Source organism: Ictidomys tridecemlineatus, chromosome 4, assembly GCF_052094955.1.
Source record: "Ictidomys tridecemlineatus isolate mIctTri1 chromosome 4, mIctTri1.hap1, whole genome shotgun sequence".
Classification (NCBI taxonomy): Eukaryota; Metazoa; Chordata; class Mammalia; order Rodentia; family Sciuridae; genus Ictidomys; species Ictidomys tridecemlineatus.
In genome coordinates this window covers 17,015,942-17,038,237 of record NC_135480.1, presented here as the reverse complement: position 1 = coordinate 17,038,237, position 22,296 = coordinate 17,015,942, and the positions used below count along the sequence as shown (strand labels likewise).

The following is a 22,296-nucleotide window of genomic DNA, read 5'->3' as shown; positions in this document are numbered from 1 at the left end:
CAAGAGCACCATGCTCACAAAGTTGTATGTCAACATAGCCACCACACAAAAGACAAAGCCAATCAAAAGTACAGGGATGTAAAGGAAGTGATGATAGCCCTAGAGCATGTCACAGCTGATAGAAAGGTCAGAGCTTTGAGTCATTGCAACTGTATGGAAAGGATGGTGAGAAGCTGCCACAAACCACTCCTGACACATCATTGCTGATATGAATATATCTGTCCCCCAGAGAATACACACAAAGAATTGCTTAATGCATCTGTGAAGGAGATGATTTTTTTCCTTCTACAAACAAATTTTCTAACAATTTGTAAATAACTCAATTAGACTAACAGATATCAACAGAAGACCCTCAGAACAATGCTCATGGAAACACTTTCATTAAGAGATTGAAAAGAAAACAATGCCAGATAAAAATAAACAGTAGTACAAATGAGATAATTCTGGTAAATTCATTTGATGAAACACAATTCAGTTTAAAAATGAAGCATAGTTACAATTTATGAAAAATTCCTCAAAAGAACACCAGATAAAATGGAATGTATAATTTAAATGCATTTCAAATGCAGAAAAAAGTAAAATGTAAGCATTCAAAACCTATACATAGAGATTGGAGCTGGGAAGAAAAAAAGTATGAATTCCACGATCTTCAGGTAGAGCAGGCAAAGGGAGTGGAAAAGTGCTTACGTGGAAATCAAATAGTGTTGCTCATGTTCTTTCTTCACTTGGTTGGAGGACTAAAAAGATAATTATTATTAATAAAGTTCTGTGTATAAGGTTGCCACATTGGGATACAGAATAAGAGAACAGTAAAAAAAAATGAAGGATTGGGTGGGGAATAAAATTAAAAAATTAAAATAAAAAGAAACATATTTAAGCTCTAAAAAATAGACTATGGACATCATAGAACACCCATTGTTTAAGCTACTGTAGTAGGTTAATGTATTCTAGTTGAGGTAAAAAAAAAAACACACAGAATTTCCTTTCTCATTATTCTCCTTTGCTCATAAGTGGTTATTAAAGTATAACTTGATTTAACAATCAGATATATTTAAATTATCTCACAAGTTCTCTAAACAATTGCATATCATTATTTGAAGAAACAATTAAAATCAATGCAATGTTTAATTCACATTATTTTGAAATTAGAAGGGAAATGTGTGTGGGGGGAGGGTGTAACTATCATGAGTGAGAAAGCACTTTTAAGTGCATTAACTTGCTCAAGGTCTCCTTGACATCTTTATTTCTTAGGCTGTAGATGAGGGGATTTAGCATAGGGATGACCATGCTATAAAACACAGTTGCAAATTTGACAAGGAGCAAGGAGCTTTTAGATTTGAGCACACAGTAGAGAAGGAGGATGACCCCATGGCAGAAGCAGATAGCAGCCAGGTGGGAGCCACAGGTGGAGAAAGCTTTTCTGAGGCCACCCTTGGCAGGGATCTTGATGACCGTAATGACTATGACAACATAGGAGGTAAGGATGATCAGCAGGCTACAAATCTCATTGAACATACAGATGACTAAGCATGCCAACTGGCTGAGGGAGGAATCCGAGCAGGATGCAGAGATGATGGCAGAGTACTCACAGCAAAAGTGATTGATGATTCCAGATCCACAGTAAGATAGGGCCAAAAGAAAATATGTGAGTGTGGAGGAACAGATTCCACCCCATATGTAACTTCCAGCCACCAGCAGAGCACAGAGCTTTCGAGACATAGCAACTGTGTAGAGCAGGGGGTTACAAACAGCCACAAACCGGTCATAGGCCATCACTGCCAAAATAAAGGTTTGTGTGATGACACAGGTGCAGCCAAAGAAAAACTGTGTTATGCATCCTTTGAAGGACATACTTCTGTCCTCCACAACCAAGAAATCTAAAAGTTTGGGTGCAATTGTGGTGGTGTAGCAAAAATCAACAAAGGATAAATGGCTGAGGAAAAAGTACATGGGAGTGTGGAGTTTGGGGTTAATCCTGATGATCAGTATCATACCAAGGTTTTCCAGCACAGAAATGGTGTAGATGGTCAAGAATATCAGGAACAAGGGCACCTGGAGCTTTGGATATTCTGAGAAGCCCAGGAAGATGAAAGTGAAGACTGTACTCTGGTTCCCCTCATCCTGTATTTGGCTCCTGTTGGAGGAAATCCGAAAGTTCATCCCAAGAAGCTGAAAGAGCAGAGAGAAGGTGTTGTGAAAGGAAAGCAGAGGAACCTATCTTAATTCAGGCAGCGGGACATTCTACCACAGAGATGGCTCAACCATGCCTGCCAATAGGGATCCTAGGAACGGGTTTCACCAGGTGGTTCTTGTTTATAATCCAGTCAGGCAGATATGCATTCCCGAAGCTTAATTGGTACTGAACAGTTCAGTATGGATATTTTAGTGTTACTGTTCTAGAAATACCCTATAGTCAAAGTTGCATAGAATCTCCTTTGGTCATCTGAAAAACCTTGATTGGTCTTCTCTGAAATCATGGACACTTCACTTTCGCAGTGATGCTGCTATCCTACCCTTTGAGCATCTGTAAAAGCTATATAATCTAAATTATTTTATTTCTAAGGAAAAATATTGAGCATTCTTTAATTTTGAAAATTTGAAAAATTTGAAAAATATCATATGCAGTAACAAAAAAAACCATATACATTGTATACATCGAATACAAACAAGAAAATGTATACAAAGGAAGAAATTCCAACTAACAAAAAGCAACCTTTGATGTTGGGTGTAAAATACTATGATATAAACACATTTAGTAAGGATTGAAGTGTATACCAGAGTTTGGTTCACAAGCATAAATAATTCTAACATTTTCACACATGAAATCTGAGGCAATACTGATCTGTATTAAGCAACACTTTACAGACTTTTTACAGTTATACAAAATCATGACTTTCTACATAATTTACCATGGCTAATTCACCTTACAAACCGTGCACCCATGTCCAGGTCATGGAGTCATTGTGTTGTTTCATTTTTAACTTTTTGTATTGTTCACGTGATTGAACAAATGGTTCTTTTCAAATATAGAAATGATTCACTTTATTTTTGAAATCCTTGCAGATTTGGAAGGCTGAGATATACATTATTCCAAGAGAAATCCTAGACATTTAGACCAATCTATGTAATCAACACATGATGCAAAACTTGAGTTTTACTTTTATGGGTGTGGTACAATTAAGCAGGTCAAACAGATGAAGTCTGCGAAACAAGGTTGAGACCTACTTCAGGGTAGAAGGAAACACAAGGATCCTTCTGTTTTCACGTCTTCAGCAATATTTCCCCTCTGTTTCTTAAAGTTTACATCACACAATAGATAATGTTTAGTTGTCAGAAAACCCTAAGCTGGTTTCTTGCGTTGTCTGCAAAGGGACAAATCTAGCACAAACACACCACTTTTATAAGATTTTAAACATTTATTCCCCTTGTGTGGTAAATACTGTCTGAATCTTCACATCTACCTGAATTATTTCCCCTTTCTTCAATAATGGTTCCTTTAATGGGCCATATCATCTTGACATCCTTGTCTCAGATTACCAGTGCTGCAAATACTAGTAATCGTTTTGCTGATTGGCCAAACCTTGTTAATAGATCATTTACATTTCTTCTTGAAAATATGTACAAACTTTGTAAAAATCTTAGACTTCAGATCAGAATACCCTGTCGAAATTCTGCTTCAGCAGCCTGTTTGTATGTGGCTCTGAGAAGCTATTCATGCTCTCTGCATCTCTTATCTATAAAAATACAATGATCCTACAGGCATTAGATTATCATCATCATTATTACTATAATTGCTTCATTTACATGATATAATGAAGTATATGGGATATCTTAAATTAGAAATTGATGTTAAAACATTCAGGACTGTGTTCTACATTGTAGGGAATCCACCTAGGACTCAGTTTCTTTTTTCTATTCTTTATAGAGTTGTCTTTTTAAATTTACTAGTAATTTTTAACCAATAAAGAAAAATCCTAGAACTCAGAGCCAGATATTGTTTTGGAAATCAAGATATGGGCAAATAGGGAACAAGAAGTAGAAAAATTTTGGCAGAGATAGTAAAAGCAGTGTTCTTTGTTGATTTCATTCTAACTACTCCTTTAGTTTTACATACAAACTTATTCCAGGCTCTCAAACCTTGAAAATATGAGTCTCTTATTCAATTAATAAAAATAATGTCACAAAATAAAGAAAAAAATAAACTAAGTTCTGGGGACATTCCCTAAATGTGGAACATAGTCCTGGATGATGGTTTTACATTATTTTCTAATTGGAGATGCCCCATATACATAGTGATATCAGGTACATGTACCCATGACAACAACAACAACAATAATAATAATAATAATAATAATAATACTTTATGCATATGGGACTATTCTATTTGCACATTTAAGGAGAAGAGTTTTAGAGAGAACTAACAACTTCCATCCTGCATTTGACCAGGCATCTAAGGCAGAATTTCCACTTAGGTTGACCTGATACAAGGACTAATCATTATTTTCTCTTGTATTCCTTACTTCCTGTTTTTCTCTGGCTCCTTCAGGCTATCTTTTTATCTTGACTTCAGGCTGAGCAAAACAACTTAGAGCCAAATGAAAGATCTCAAACTGTGCTCTCAACTTAATGCTTATTCCACTTATAATCAGCTAGGTAACAGGGGATCCTCAGGTGACCAGTCTACTCCCACCCTGCACAACTGAATTTAAGTCTTACATTATTGTGGTGCTCAAATTCTTGTACATTTACAAAATGAACTTTTCACAACATACCTGTAATCTATGAACTTCTGTGTGATGACCTATAATCTCTAATGTACCTTCATCCCCATAGGCTACTGCTGTTCCTTCTGTTCATTCAGCATTTTCAATCTCTCATGCATATATTATTTTATAATTCAATACATTCATTAAAATATCACTTCCAAATAGGACAACAGATTTTCCCTCAAATTTTAAGAACTATTACCTCCTACTGTCAGATTCCAGGTACACTCTTATAGAAAACTTCTCTGATAAATAGGGACTTCAGTTACACAATTTATACCAGATCTGCTTTCACCCATGTGACTTCAAAGTAAAAATTATATACAAGGCACATTGTATCTCTTTACAGTGTTACAATTTATTTAAAATCTCCCTCTTAAATATTTTTAAAAACTGAGAATGGACAATTTGCATAACATTAATATCTGCCAGAGTTATTAAACATTATTAAAGAACATAGATGAAGTTTAAAACAAGATCATGCCAAGGTTTTAAAGGTGTAGGAAAGAGAGTTCAATACCTGGTATTCTTATTCTCAGTTGATGGATATACACACGACTGTCATTAGGCTCAAAAGGTGTTCCTCTGACAAAAAATAATTGTAATTTTTAAATATAATTTTCCCCACCCAAATCCTACTATAGTGTTTAGATTCAATAATTCAATAAAATCCAGATTTATTTATTGAAGTCTCATTTAGCAAATTATTTAAAAAATTATTTCTCAAATAAAGTAGCTGTTTTACAAGTTGTTTTAGTTGATAATTATGAGAATACTATTCAAAATATACCACTGAAGGTACTAAGGATATAAAAATTATCTTATTATGAAAAACAAATCTGGGCATCACAGAGTCTCTTCAGGTGAATCAGACCCAGAAGTCAAATTCAGGCCTCACTTGAGTATTTTACCTGGAACTGACTGACCTTGGGGAATCATACCTTAGAGAATCTTTACCAGATGTTTTCTCTGAGTATAAACAACACAATTTTGAGAAAATCCCTTATTTCTAATTTAAACTATAATTAATTTAAATCACCAAATCATAGGGGAAAGTTTAACATGTTGATATTCTGGTCATTAGAAAAACTAAACCAATCCATAACAATAACTCCATATTTTATACCATTTGTAATTGATTATTCAAAATATGAACTTTTTGAAATTCACAAAAAAAGAAAATCACATTCTGTTTTAGTACGTATGAATTTTTGTTGGTTTTTGGGGGAGGTTGCTGATAAATGTTTTGGATAAATGAAATATGTTGTTGTTTGGCAGAAAAAATTTTTCAACAATTCTAAAATGATAATCATTAAAAATTTACATTAATGTTAGCATATTTGAAGGAACTCTATCAAATAAATGTTAATAGAGAATGTGTAGAACAAAAATCATCTTGAATACTGTAGGGAAGAATATCTTCTTGATTTCAAGGGCATAAATATGTTTTTAAATATTACTTAAAACATTAGACAAAATATATTATCTAAGTTAGGGTTTAAACTTGCTCCTTGTCAAAGATATTAGTAACATGAAAATAAAGCATGATGTAAAAAAAAATTCAAGGAACACAGCTGAAAAGGGATAATTTTCATAATGTATATGAAATTTTTCAGTTATAAATAATATAAATCACAAATAATTGAAAATGCTGGCAAAGCATCATACGTAGACATTTAGAAAAATATCAATAAGCACATTAAAATATGCCTTATCACAATAAACACAAATATTCAAATTAAGGCTGCAATAAAATATCTATAACAAATGGGTAAAAATAATGACTAATAATACTGACTGTTGTTGAGAAAATAGATAATAACTTTTTAACTTTTGAACATTACTATTAAAAGTGTAATTGATAGGAACAATTTAAAATATTCAGATGTAAATATGTGTGCAATTTCATTATAATGAGTATCTATGCACTGTATAGCAGAATATATTTCCTAATTTGAAGGATGCCAAATGTAATTCAATCTATACGGACTTACAAAAATTTCTGGAATATTCACTTGATTAAATATTAAATAAGAATAAAAGTTTTAAAATAATAAATGCATGCACCAAAATGAATGATTTGTAAAATCACGTGGATAATTTATAAAATTTGGATGCATGAAACACACACTACATGATTGTGTTCCCTTAAAGTTTGCCAATGGCAAATGCTAATTTGTGTTTTTAAGAGATAGACAGTTAATACCTATAGAAGAAGTAGTATATCTTTATGATTAAAGTAATAATTTTATTATTGCTGGGAGTTGGGAGAATGGGCTGTGATTGGCTGTGAGTTACAGGTGATATTTCAGCTCTTTATCTACTTAAGAGCTAGTTAGGCATTTAAAAATATTTTAGAACATATTTTTAAATTTTAAAGTCAATATCAGAGAGTCAATTACTACATTTTTTTACAAAAAGAATGCTTTTCACTATAAATGTAATAGAAATGTATATTACAGTTCTAATCAACAGAGGGAAATAAATAGATTTAAAATTTTCTAAGAACATAATAGCTAATCTCTCATTAATAACTTTCTTGTAAGAAAAGTAACCATATTAGGGTTGCATTAACCACTAAATTCCAAATGTATTACAATGATAGATCAGAGACGATGGAAATCAAGAAACAGATCTATACAAATGAATAAATAGAATAAAGCTTTTTTAAAAAAAATTTCCTTCCTTAAAAAAATAAATAGATCTATTTTGGAGGTATAATCAATGTAACTTATAGATGTTCAGGAAAAAACAGGGAACATAAATAACATTGACTCCTCTATTTAACCAACTTAATGGTATATAAGGAAATTTACTCATAAACACTTACATAAGAGATGAATTTATTGTTAGAATGGATGATCAAAGGTACAATTTCATAACTATTATGTCATGTCCCTCAAAACAGGATACACATATTGTTACAAGTAACCATAAATTTTCATTGCACTCAGCATTACCTCAATACATTTCATTGAACTGTAACATATTGCGTGGATACTCAGAAAATGGGTGATGCGTGGATACTCAGAAAATGGGTGATGCATACAGATATACCTCTTATTTTCAAGACTTACTTCATAAAGCCAGTCAATATTTTTCATATGTAACAAAAGTTTCTTATAGCACTTAAAGTATTAAAGTGAAACAGAAAGTTATACTTCACAGAACTTTCTAAGTAAACACAGTGGGTTCTGAAGGCTTGAGTATGATTCTGGTATAGGAAGATGTCATTTGTGTTTTCACTACTTAAAGAACAAAGAACATCCAGGCTGTAGAAATGGAAGTAAGTTCTAAATATGGAATTCTAACTCCTAATTCTGGACTTCTGTAGTGTTCCATGAAAATGTTTGGAAGCATGCTTTCTGAAATTCTTCAGAAGAAATACACAAAAACAGAATATTTGTAATGAAACAAGAAAATTAGAAAGCACTCAGAACATTGAAGAGCATTTCTTATTCAATATTGGGTGGAGGAGAACATATTATATATTTAGTTAAAACTTAAGTATCACCAAAAACATTTTTAAAAGTTGTGTACTGTTAGAATATACAAAAACATTTATCTGAATTTTATGTGGGGAGAATGCAGTTTGGAGTTGATCAGCCTCCTAACTGTCTCTTTTACATCTTTGTTCCTGAGGCTGTAGATCAGGGGATTCAGCATGGGGATCATGACAGTGAAAAGAACAGTGTCCACTTTGACCAGGAGCCAGGATCTTTTGTCATGGGGCACACAGTAGAGAAGGAGGATGACCCCATGGAAGATGCTGATGGCAGTCAGGTGAGAGGCACAGGTGGAGAAGGCTTTGCGGAGGCCACCCTTAGAAGGCATCCTGCTGACAGTGGCAATGATGAAGACATAGGAGGCAAGGATGATCAGGAGGCTACACACTTCATTGAATGTAGAAATGACGAAACACGCCATCAGACTGAAAGAAGTGTCAGAGCAGGACAAAGAGAGGATGGCAGAGTACTCACAGCCAAAGTGATTTATGACATTAGATCCACAATAGGACTGTACTAGCAGAGAGTAAGTGAGTATCAAGGAGCACAGGCCACCCCACATGTACGTCCCAGACACTAAGAGGGAACAGAGCTTGCGAGACATGGCAACTGTGTAGAGCAAGGGATTACACACAGCCACAAATCGGTCATAGGCCATCACGGCCAACATGAACATTTCTGTAACCACAAACATACAAATAAAGAAAAACTGTGTCATGCACCCATTGAAGGAGATAGTTCTGTCTTCCACAACCAAGATCTCTAACAACTTGGGTGTGAATACACTGGAGTAGCAAATATCCAGAAATGAGAGATGGCTGAGGAAAAAGTACATGGGTGTGTGAAGCTTGGGATTTATCCTTATGACCACAATTATGCCCAAGTTCCCCACCAGAGTGACAGTGTAGATGCTGAGGAACAGCAGGAAGAGGGGTGCCTGTAGGTGCGGGAATTCTGAGAACCCCACCAGGATGAATGTGGCCACAGAGCTCTGGTTTCTGACTTCACTTACCATGATCCTTCTTGAACAAATAAAAATATGCGGAAGGAAAATAAAATACAGCAGCAGAACTTGACATGGTGGAGAGGCAGGCACTGAGGTGATGCTCAGTGTAGGACAGTGAGGATGAACGTGATCAGTGTGCAGTGATGACCTTTTGCTCCCCTTGGGAATCTTACTGGCTGGTGCTTCAGAGAAAGTTGCTGTGTTCTTCAGGATGGTAGTTGTCTTATCTGGAATAAAAAAAAAGTGGAAGTGTTCAACATCACAATTTTATAAAAATTGTCTATATATGGAATTTCTGATGTATGGAAGACTTCACATTAAAATACAATTTTATGACAGACAAGGAGACATGTAGTAATCTCAGACTATCATTGAGATGATTGTCTTATTCATATTATCAAATCACGTAAGTCCTTGGGAATAGTAAATGCTTTTAATATGCAAATAACTACAAAATAATAAAAAGCTTAAAACTCAACTCAAAGTGGATCAAGTATCTAAATGGTAGAACGAACACTCTGCGTTACTGGAAAAAAAAAGTAGGCCCAACTCTCTATCATGTTGGCTTAAGAACCAGTTTCTTCAATAAGGCACCTAAAGCACAAGAATCAAAATCAAGAATCGATAAATGAGATGGTATCAAACTAAGAAACTTCTTCACAGCAAAGGACACAATCAAGAACATGAACAGAGAGCTTAGAGAATGGGAGAAAATCTTTAACAAAAGCTCCTCCAGGATATACAAAGAAGTCAAAAAACTTAACGTAAAAAAATAATAATAACCTAATCAATAAATGGGCTAAGGGTCAGAATAGGCATTTCACAGAAGATAAATTATTAATGTCAAAAAATATATGAAAAAAAATGTTTAACATCTCTAAAACTTAGATAAGTCAAATCTAAACTAAGATGTAATCTCACTGCAGTCAGAATGGCAATTATCAAGAATAAAAGAAATAAAAAATGTTGGCAAGGATGTGGGGAAAAACATACATTCAGACATTGCTGGAGGGACTGCAAGTTCATGAAAGCACTCTGGAATGCAATGTGAAGGTCCTTAGAAAACTTGGAATGGAACCACCATTTGACCCAGTTGTCCCACACCTCGTTTACACTCAAAGGATTTATAATCAGCATAGTATAGTGATGCAGCCACTTCAATTTTTATAGTACCTCAATTCACAATAGCCAAGCTATGGAATCAATGTAAAAGCCCTTCAACAGATGGATGGATAAAGAAAATGTGGTAAATATATACAATGGAATTTTACTCAGTCCTAAAGAATAATGAAATTATGGATGGAACTGGAGAAGTGCAATAAGCCAATGCCAAAATATCAAAGGCAGAATATTTTCTCTGATATTTGATTACTAACCCAGGACAAGGGAGTGGAAATGTAAAAGTTTATTAGACTAAAAAAAAGGATAATGAAGGTAAGGACAGGGAATAGAAAAAAACAGTAGAATGAATCGGGCCTATCTTTCCTATTGCACATGAATACACGAACAATGTGACTCCATGTCATATATAACCTCAATAATGGGATTCTAATTGGAACAAGTTATATTTTCTTCTATGTATGTGTAATACGTCAAAATACAATATACTGTCATGTATATCTAGAAAAAAAAGTAAATAAAACCAAATTCTAAGAATTCTGTTTTGCAAGCTTTGTGTTGAGCCTCCATTAACAAAATTCCTGCCACCCATTTTCACAATAAAGCCACTGAGCTCACATTTCAGAGTTCTCTTGAATCCTTGTCATGACAAGAAACTGAGGCACTATTCATCATAGTCAATTCCATATTTAAACGTGTACCTTGTAATGTTCTTTATTAGTATTGAAGTTTAGAATTGTTCTTTCTCAGTATACACATTTCTCATTCTAAGGAACAAAGAAAAATAATGATAATTCTCAGAATATCAACTTTCAAATATTTCAAGACACTTTATTCAGTCTTCTTACTTTGCCTGGCTAAATAACCTTATTTTATATTTACTAAATATTTATTTACTTTCTCAAAGGGTTAAAACATATCCCAGAGTGTATGTTCAATATTCTTATTACAACATTAACCTTCTTTATCTGACGTTAAGCACTGACACTAGACTCACTATCCAAAGAAAATTGATCAAGGACACGGAGGAAGAAACTCAGGAAACTATTATTTTTATATCTCTACAAACATACAGTTTGCAGTTAATTGTTTGAACTGAGTCAGGTTCATTCACTACCATGTCAAATTTTGTCAGGGTTACTGACAAAAGCCATAAACCACAGATTCATACTGTAATGATCTTGGAGAAATTTAGAGATTCTGCATTGATTTTAAAATTTTATGCTCAGCTTGATTCTTCTCTTATCTCCCTTTATTGGCTTCATGGCCTTTGATCTAGTTGTACAACCCCTAACTATACTTCTTGCCTTAATTCAGGTTGATGTCTGTCTAGAATCCTGGATTATAATTTCACTTAGAACTAGGTTTATTGATCATTAGTAACCATTCCAGTCTTCTACATTGCATTATGATTTGAGCAATTAGTCATTCAAACAATTATTAACTCTTCTTGCATCCCAAATATTAGATCAATAATGTGATTTTAGTATGCTACCATAGGGAGGCATCGGAAAATGGAAGGGTTCAGGAGCACATAAAGGTGCTCCTTCTTGAGCTGGGGATGTGGCTCAAGGGTAGCTTGCTCACCTGGCATGCATGCGGCCCGGGTTGGATCCTCAGCACCACATACAAACAAAAAAATGTTGTGTCCACCAAAAGCTTAAAAAATATTTAAAATTTTCTCTCTCTCTCTCTCTCTCTCTTTAAAAAAAAAAAAAAAAAAAGATGTTCCTTCCCTACCTACCTCACTATCATTTTGAGGTGGTCTGCAGTGTGTGTTCCTTATTTACAAATAAAAAGGTACATAAAAATGCACACAAGGCAATTCATGCTAGAATAATATTGTGGTGAAAGTTATAGTGTTCCTTGGAGGTCATTAAGATAAGTGCCTGCAGGATTGCTAAGATTGCAGTATTCTATCCTATCAACATTTAGGGCATCACAAAAGACAGCATAGTCTTAAAAATTTGTATGTGAAAACCTTTCAGATTTTAATTAACATTCCCTTTTGAATTCCAGTGCCCACTGACTGCTCCCCCACCACTGCCTGGTGCTTTTTGCATTTGCCTAAACTTTCCAAAACTCAGGCTGAGGCTGCTGTAAAATCAGTCAAGGTTAAAGAAAAATAAAGAACTACCAAGCTGTCTCTCATTCTTCACTCCTACTGTGGCCAGCAGGCAGTTCAACACATTTTGCTAACTAACAAAAAATATCATCTAAACTGGAGATGTAGCTGAGTAGTAGAGCACTTGCAGAGCACGAGTGAGGTACTGGGTTTGATCCTCAGAGACACATATAAATAAAACAAAATAAAGGTATTGTGTTCATCTACAATTAAAAATATATTTTTAAAAAGCCTACCATTCAAACAACCCTTGAATACAGTCATTGAAGTATTTGTCTCCACTTTCTTTCAAAGTGCACAAACAGAGGCTATGGATTTTGATGATATTTCCTTAATACATCAACAAGCAATTCTGTCTATTCATACATGTTTCTTAAAATTGTATTCTATGAAAATATTTATTTCTTCTAATCTACTGAATTGACTTCATTCCTCCACTCATGATTTAAATTTGTCTTGTTTCGTCACGATTTCCCTACACAGCTCTTCCAAGAAAACTTCTGTAGTTATCCAAATATTACTTTTTCTCATGATCAATATTCTTTTCACATATATCATTAGAACATTTAAAATATGTAAGATTTATCATTTCTATGCTTGTGTTCATGTGTGTTCTCTATTTCACTAAATCCAATAAATGTAATTAAAAAACAAAACCTACCTTTAAGATTTCACTTAAATCCTCTATTATAATATAGCAATTAAGAACAAAGTTTCAAACTCTGTCAAATTATCCTAGGAATCACGAAAATAAAATTTGGCAGATTGTATATGCAATGCTTACTGAACTCAATAGACAATACTCTCCCTCAGCCCTAATAGTTTTTTTCCCCCTCTCAAAGCAATTACTGGATTTAAACACATCACAGAAGAAGGAAAATATGCCCAACATTAAAGTAAATTACCAAAAGACAGATTCTCCTGGTATATATTTTTAATTGTGGCCTTCCTTGCCATTATGAACATACTGCATATACATTCTGCCTCACAATTAAAATATTCTGGTACATTTTTGCATTCCTTTAAAGGAAGTGACTCTTCCAGAACAGAATTCAATAAGGGATGGAACTAACAACATTTTTCCATCTGTCAAAGTTTTTGGTAGGAGCACGGGGATGCCCAAAAAAGAGACAGATCTTGAACCTATATTCCATGATCATGCAGTTTGCTCACATCTAGTTGCTTAACTCAGGGGACACTGACCTCTGGAGAATACATACTGTTGGGAAGAACTAACAAGAAAACAAAGAATATCTGTCATCTGTTCATTGCAGTATAATTTCTTCTAAATAAGCAATATGTTGTTTGACTTGTCTTAAAAATATGACACTTCTATATAGAGGTTACATTCTGAAAAGCACACACACACACAAATCAAGGTAAAAGCAGAACCCTATTTATTGCAATAACCTCAATGTAAATATATACTACACTATAAGCATTTTTATTCTCTTTGATTTGTTTGCATGTTATATGTATTTGCAGAAAAATACTCTATATTGGAACTATATGTTCTTGAATATTCAATCACATTATGGGTATCCTAAATATGTTTTTACCTAGAGGGGATCAGAAAATTGTAATATGTTATATATCGGAGCTTTTATTATAGACCTAGCTATATTCTTCAGAACATCCCTATAGATCTGGCACTGATAGTTTTAATCCATCTAGTGTAAACACAACATTTATTTGTATAGGGTAAAAAAATAGTGATGTCAAAATCTTATCAATAAAAATACTACCAAGACTCACAACTGACTACAAAGTCTTGAGAAATGTACAGAGGCACTAGCATTTGAAAACAAACACTGCTAAGTGCAATTCCAATTGCAACAGTTGGAAAAATCAGTAGGCAAAAATGAAGCAGCATTTTATTTTCATCTTTACAAGTGTCAGTTGTTTTTAATTGGGGGTAGCTAGCAAGTATAATTATAAATAAAATAAATATGAATTCAAGTATAAATATTTGCTTGGAAGCACTTTGACTGCATGACCCACATCAACACATTTGGTCTGGTAATGAGTGCAAATGACAGCAGAGGATAGTCACTAAAAATACTTCTAAATCAAAACAAATAATCACTTTAAAACCAAGTACTGATAATCAAATCCTTTCATTTTCCTTTTCTATTATTCTTATATCTTACTATGGCTAACAAACTAAACTAAAAAAAAATGATGGAAACCCAAAGCCATGCATGCCTAGGAGCAATTGTGCAGTTAGTTCTACCTTTTAAAAACTATTCATTCTTAATATTATTAAATTGGCAAAAGGTATACATATTCTTTTCAAAATAGCATTCAGGTTTTGGTTAAGGAATCTGTGTATCAGAGACTAACAGTTTTATCATCTCATACATAGTCTCATTAGATTTTTAAGGCATTATTTTCAGTTGTATTCCTATACTCCAATGACAAATCAGCTGAAAGAGAAATCAGGAAGCCATCCTGTTTACCATAGTCTTAAAAAGAAAAAGAAAGAAAGAAAAGAAAAGAAAAGAAAAGAGGGAATAAATCTAACAAATGAGGTGAAAGGCTTGTACAGTGAAAATTACAGAACACAAAAGAAAGAAGTTGAGGAGACCTAAGAAGATAGAAAGACCTCCCATATTCTTGGATAGGCAGAACAAATATTGTCTATATGGACATATAACCAAAAGCATTTTACATAATTAATGCAATTCCCATCAAAATTTCAATTATGTTCTTTATGGAAGTGGAAAAAGTACCCATTAAATTCATCTGGAAAAACAAGAGGTGCAGAATAGCCAAAGCAATCTTTAGTAAAAATAAATAAATAAATAAATGAAACAAAGCTGAAGGCATTGTAAACAGACCTAATATTATAATATAGAGCTATAGGAATAAAATCAGCAGCATGTATTGGAAACAAAACAGGGAAGAAAACAAATGGAACAGAATAGAAGACAAAGAAATTAAAACACAAAAACAGCCGACTCATACTGGATAGAAGCCAATAACATACTATAGAAAAAAGATAACCTCTTTAACAAATGGTGCAAGGAAAACTGGAAATCCATATGTAGTGGAATGAAATTATATCCCTATCCCTCACCTGGCACAAATCTCAGCTCAGAGTGGATCAAGTATTTAGGTATTAGAGCAGAAATACCCAATACTTCAGTATATTGGAACAGAAATGACTTCCTTAATGACAGCCCCAAAACTAAAAAAAAAAAAAAAAAAGTGGATAAACAATAAATGGGATGGCATCAAACTCAGAATTTTCTTCACATCAAAGCAAACACTCAAGAATATGAAGAGAGAGCATAACAGAAGGGGAGACAATCTTTGTCACACAACCCTCAAATAGAGCATTAATTTCCAGGATATATAATTAATTCAAAAAACCTAACACTAGACAAATACCAAACAATGTCATTAATAAATGGGCAAAGAAACTGAAGAGGCACTTCACAGAAGAAGAAATGCAAATGGTCAACAAATATGTGAAAAAGTATTCAACATGTCTAGGAATTAGAGAAATGCAAATTAAAACTATGATGAGATTTCATTCCACTTCAGTCAAAATTCCATTATCAAGAATACAAGTGGCAATGAATATTGGTGAGGATGTGAGGATAAGGTTCCACTCATACATTGCTGGGATGAGTGCAAATTGATGCAATTACTCTGGAAAACAGTATGGGGGTGCCTCAAAAAACTAGGAATGAAATCACCACTTGACCCATTTATCCCCCTCCTTGAGAGGCACCCAAAGGATTTAAAAACATCATGTCACATTTATGTTTATAGCAGTCATTTTATAGTAGCTAACTTGTGGAGCAAACCTATGTGTCTTTCAAGAGATGAACAATAAAGAAAATTGGTATATATATTCAAATCTTACTCAGCGATAAACATGAACGACTTTATGATATTTGCCAGCATATTGATAGATGTGGAGAGTCTTATGCTAAGTGAGGTAAGCCAGTCCCAAAAAACTAAAAATCCTCTGATAGGTGTGTAGAGAATCAGATGTGACTGTGTTACTATTATTGTCCTTGATGGAGTCTGCCTGCAAACGGGATATTCTGTCAAGGTATAGATAGGTAACAGTGGACATGCTTGAAAACCAGGTGTCTGCTGTCCTTGGGAGGACTTGCCTGCAAACGGGATGTTCTGCCAAGCGGGCTAGGAGGGCACTGAGAAAAATTTTATTATCTGTTATTAACAAAGAGCAGAGCTCAACATACTCCGAGCTGAGAATAGATTAGCCATGAGAAGCGGGTCACTTCTGTATGCTATGTTTAATTAGCTGAAAGACCTGATTTATTGATGTTGGAAGGCTGCCTTCTTTGTTCACAATACTATAAAAAGGTTGCTTGTACACAATAAAGGACTTTTTTTTTCTGCTGCTGCTTCGCTTGCTCTGCTTCTTCTTCTTCTTTCTTTTCCCATGCTGACCTGAAAGTGAATTACTGCAACATAGGTGGAAGAAAACCCACAATAATGAGGATGGAAAAGAATGAGGGGAAGAACAGGAGTGCAATAGATTAGATAAAGGGGAATGGAGGGACTAGAGGGGGGATAAGAAAAGGAAAATAGAGAAAGGAATCTAAAATAGTTTTCCCAGGTACGTATATGAAAACAATACAGTGAATTCCAGCAGCACATATATCCATAAGAATGGAACTCTAACTAGAATAAGATATATTCCGTGATTTTACAATTATAACAAAATGGATTCTGGGGCCATATATAACCAAAAATAACCAATAAAAAACATGAATTTTTTTACAATAACAAGATAGTATTCTTAGTTTTAATTTTGTCAGTCATTGAAGTAAAAACAGTATAGTTCTGAATACTTGCAGAAATACATGTTAAATGTTAAGATGAGAGAGAAGAGTAAAATAATATTTGTTTTTTCCTCAAGATTTATGATGTTTTACAGATAAAAATACAAATAATTTTGAAATAAAATGAAAAAGAGAAAACATAGATAAAATTTTGCAATTTTCTTAAATTCAAAATAAAACAAAAGTTGCACTTTTCATAATAACAGGATACATGACATATTTAAGAAAATACTATTTAAAATAGTATTAAATATACCAAATATCCAAGAAGGGCCAAGTACTCTAAACATAATTTTCAAAAATGTTTTAAGAGGATTTAACGTAGACCTTACAAACTTGTACTATATTTGTATATTGGAAAAAAATAATTATTATAATTATGTTTATTCTTATAAAATAAACCATATTCTGTTCAATTCCATACAATGTAAACATCTCACCATCATTATTATTATCATTATCCTCATCATGCTTTCCATTTTCATTTCTTTTGTACTTTGTGGTAACAGTTCAGTAATTTTTTTTCTATTTCTAATTACGTTGAAGTTTGTTTTATTTTGTTTTCCCATGAACAAGTGAAGGTTAATTCTGCTTATCGATTGACTATGCCATTGCTATGCCCAACATTATTATGGGTATTTCCTGTGAGGATATTTTTAAATGAGATTAACTCTTAAATAAGTCATCTGAATAAAGTAGATTCTCAGTTAAATGCCTAGGTTTTACCAAAATAGCTCCTCCTCTTCTGAGTAATCAGTTCTCTTCTGACTTGGTGTCTTAGGACAAGGACACTGGATTTTTCTGTTATACAGACTCAAAATTAGACACTGGCTTCTCCTGGGTCTCAGACCTTCTGACCCTTGAGTTGGATCTGCACCCATAGCTCTGCTGGTACCAGGCCTTTCAACAACCACTGGAGCTTGAGCATTAGCTTTCATGGCTTCCTGCGGCTGCAGATCTTGGGATCTGTCAAGTTTAATGAGGACATGAACTGATCTTTTATGTTCCTCATATATACAGATTCTGATAGTACAAAAGGTACAGGTTTACATGTAAACGTTGCTGGTTCTGTTTATCTCCCTTTCTGTTATCAATAAATATTGATCTAACATATTTATTATGCAGATTGAAATAAATCTGTGAGTTCCCCTTATTATGCCAATGTAATAGGTCATTAATGAATTTAAATGTAATGGCAACCTAATATACCTAGAATAAATACATGTTGGATTTATATATATATATATATATATATATATATATATATATATATATATATTTGAAATTTATTTGTGCACTCTACTATTAGTGTTTCCACAAATATATTTAGGTTATTGACTATAAAACTAAACATTACCTCCAAATTAATACTCAACTTTGTTTTGCTTAAATCACTGGTCATGGCTTCTTTATTTATTACCCTTATAATTTTGTTTTTCTTGGGTTTCAGGTATGTGATCTCAGGTTTCATGGAAACTGCAAGATACACTTAAGATTGCATATTCTATACACTAAGGGTACAAAGACCAGGAAATCCTGACTGTTGAATCAAATGTTCCTTAATACATTTCTTAGTGAACTGTGCACTGTGCATATACTTTTTTAGTGACTTTCATCCTATGATTTTTGGAAAAAGAGGGAACCCAAGTAATATTGACTCCTTTGTTTAAGCAACTGAGTGGGTACATAAGGCAATTTAATGATAAAAGACATATAGAAGAGATGAGTTTATTGTTAGAATGCATGATCAAAGGTACAATTTCAAAACAATCATGTCATTTCCCACAAAAAAGGGTACAAGTATTGTTAGAAGTAAGTATAAATTTTTATTACACTCAGCATTATCTCAATGCATTTCATTGAACTCTAATATATTACACTGGAACTCAGACAACAAGGGATGCATTGAGATAATGCTGAGAAAATGCATAAAAGTAGTAGCTCTTATTTTTAATAACTACTTGCAGAAGTCAGTCAATAGTTCTCATAATATAACCAAGGTTTCTCATTGTACTTAATCTATTAAGGTAAAACAAAAAGTGATGCTTTATAAAACTGGTGGGTCAACACAGTAACTTCTAAACATTTGAGTACAAATCAGGTAAAAGCACCTTTCATTTGTATTTGAACCTCGCAAATATTAATCCCAAGGTAAATTCAGGTTATGGCACAGAAATGAATTCTCTTTGGAATACTAACTCCTCATTCTGACTTCTGTGGTGTTCAGTGGGGAGAACACCAGGAGAAATCTACAAAAGCAGCATATATGCAATGAAACAGAAATTTATAAAGTGTCCTAAACATTTAAGAGCATATTGTATTCATTATTGGATGGACACAAGAGTATTTCATATTCAATAAAGGTTGGAAAGTCATAGGTCATCACTAAAAACATGAGTATTTACATAATCACACATAATCAAATATATGGTTCAAACAAGTGCCATCAAGAATATTTTTTAAATTAAGTATGGTTAAGATACACAAAACATATTTATATGAATTTTATTTGGAGATAATTCAGTTTGGAGTTGATCAGCATATACTAGAAGAAAATATAAGCCCCAAAACACTTTACATACACAAAGCAATTCCCATCAAAATTTCAATTATGCTCTTCATGAGAGTGGAAAAAACCTCACCACAATACCCAAAACAATTCTTAGCAAAAGTAAATGGATAAATAAATAATAAATAAATAAACAAAATTAAGCAAGAGATATCACAATATCAGACTTAAATTATACTAAAGAGCTATAAGAATAGAACTAGTATTGGCAGCAAGACAGGGAAGAAGACCTATGGAATAGAATAGAAGACACAGAAATAAAAACACAAAAACACAGCTAACTCATCCTAGACAAAGTAGCCAATAACATACACTGGGAAAAACACAGACTCTTCAACAAATTGAGCTCAGAAAACTGTAAATGCATATGGAGTAGAATGAAATTTTACCCCTCTCTCTCACCCTGCACAAAACTCAGCTCACAGTGAAACGAAAATCTAAGCATTAGACCAGAAATCTTGCATATACTGGAAGAAAACATAGGCCCAACATTTCAATATATGGGAACAGGAACTGACTTCGTAATATCAAAATTAAAATCAATAAACAATAAATGGAATGGCATCAAACTAAAAAGCTTCTTCAGATCAAAGAAAACACTTGAGAATGTACAGAGAGAGTGTACTGAATGGGAGAAAATCTTTGCCTCATGCCCCCAAGATAGAGCATTAATTTCCAGGAAAAATATCAAGAACCCAAAAAAATTAACACCAAAAGAAAACCAAATGAACAATCAATATATGGGCAAGGGAACTGAAAAGGCAAGTTATAGAAGAAGAAATACAAAAGACTATATGAAAAATTCTCTAGGAATTAGAGAAATGTAAATTAAAACTACACAGAGGTTTCATCTCATTGACCTCAGAATGGCATTATCAAGAATACAAGTAGCAATAAATATTTGATGAGAATGTGAGGATAAATCTACATTCATATGTTGATGGAATGAGCACAAATTGGTCCAATCACTCTAGAAAACAGTATGGAGATGCCTCAAAAAACTAGGAATGGAACCACCACTTGACCCAGATATCCCACTCCTGGGTAAGTACCCATAGGATTTAAATTCATCATACTACAGTGAAGCAGCTCCATTAATGTTTATAGCAGTCATTTTACAGTAGCTAAGTAAGGAGCCCACATAGGTGTCCTTCAGGAGATGAATAGATAAAGAAAATATGGTGTAGATAGATACATATTGGAGCCTTACTCAGTCATTAAGAAGAATGACCTTATGATATTTGTGCTGACAAATGGATAGATCTAGAAACTGTCAACTAAGTGAAGTAAGCAAGTCCCTAAAAACCACAGATCAGATGCTTTCTCTTATAGGTAGAAGAAAGGTAACTCACAATAAAGTGCAGAAGCACTGGAATGAGGGGAAAATAAAGGTGCAGTAGATTAGAAAAGGAGGAATGGACTAAATGGAGGAAGGATAAGATACACATGAGATTGCATATTCCATATATTTAGGGTTCAGAGACCAGGAAACTTTGACTCTGAAATCAGACATCCTGCAATACGTTTTCCAACCAACTGTTTAATATTTTTCTTTCTTAGTGACTGTCATTCTATAAATTTTGGAAGAAAAGGAAAGATACACCACACAACATTGACTCTTTGTTTAAGCAACTGAGTGGGTACATAAGGCAATTTACTGATGAAGACTTACAGAAGAGATGAGTTTATTGTTAGAATGCATGATCAAAGGTACAATTTCAAAACAATCATCATATCCCTCAAAATAGGGTACAAGTTTTGTTAGAGGTAAGCATAAATTTTTATTGCACTCAGCATTGTCTCAATATTTCATAGAACTCTAACATATTACACTGGAAATCAGACAACAAGGGATGAGTAAAAGTAGTAGCTCTTATTTTTAATACCTACTTGCTGAAGTCTGCCAATACTTCTCATAATATAACCAAGAGTTCTCATTGTACTTAATCTATTAAGGTGAAACAAAAAGTGATGCTTTATAGAATTGCTGGGTCAACACAGTGAGTTTTAAAGACTCACATATGAATCTGCTGCAGTCACCTTCCATTTTTGTTTCTGACTCCTCTATCAAGCACAAGGAAAATCTAGGCTGTAGCAAAAGGATTGAGTTCTAGATATGTACTTCTAACTCTTCATTCTGATTTCTATAATGTTCACTGGGGCAGTTTAGAGCATACTACCTCCTGAAATTCTTCACAAGAAATATACAAAAGCAGCATATTTATTTCATCAAACTGAAAATAATAAAACACTCTGCACATTTACAATCATTTCATATTCAATATTTCATGAATATAAACTATTAAAATATTCAGTTGAAACAAGATTCATAAAATTATTTTTTAAGAATTGTGCATAGTTCAGTTATACAAAAAATAT

At 33.5% G+C, this 22,296-nt stretch overlaps 2 protein-coding genes across 2 annotated transcripts; both read right to left on the bottom strand.

The window, feature by feature from the left end:
* Positions 1 to 1,182: 1,182 nt before the first annotated feature.
* Positions 1,183 to 2,160, bottom strand: LOC144376750 (olfactory receptor 1165-like). Its single transcript, XM_078045030.1, has one exon. The coding sequence runs from the start codon at positions 2,158 to 2,160 to the stop codon at positions 1,183 to 1,185; it is 978 nt and encodes a 325-aa protein (XP_077901156.1).
* A 6,167-nt stretch (positions 2,161 to 8,327) lies between these two features.
* LOC101956161 (olfactory receptor 1165) lies at positions 8,328 to 9,287 on the bottom strand. Its single transcript, XM_005342917.2, has one exon. It carries the CDS (start codon positions 9,285 to 9,287, stop codon positions 8,328 to 8,330), a length of 960 nt encoding a protein of 319 aa, XP_005342974.2.
* Positions 9,288 to 22,296: the final 13,009 nt, after the last annotated feature.

What these genes read in the sequence shown, in the direction of transcription:
- LOC101956161 (XM_005342917.2), bottom strand. Translation starts at nt 9,287, where the DNA reads ATGGTAAGTGAAGTCAGAAACCAGAGCTCTGTGGCCACATTCATCCTG.
- LOC144376750 (XM_078045030.1), bottom strand. Translation starts at nt 2,160, where the DNA reads ATGAACTTTCGGATTTCCTCCAACAGGAGCCAAATACAGGATGAGGGG.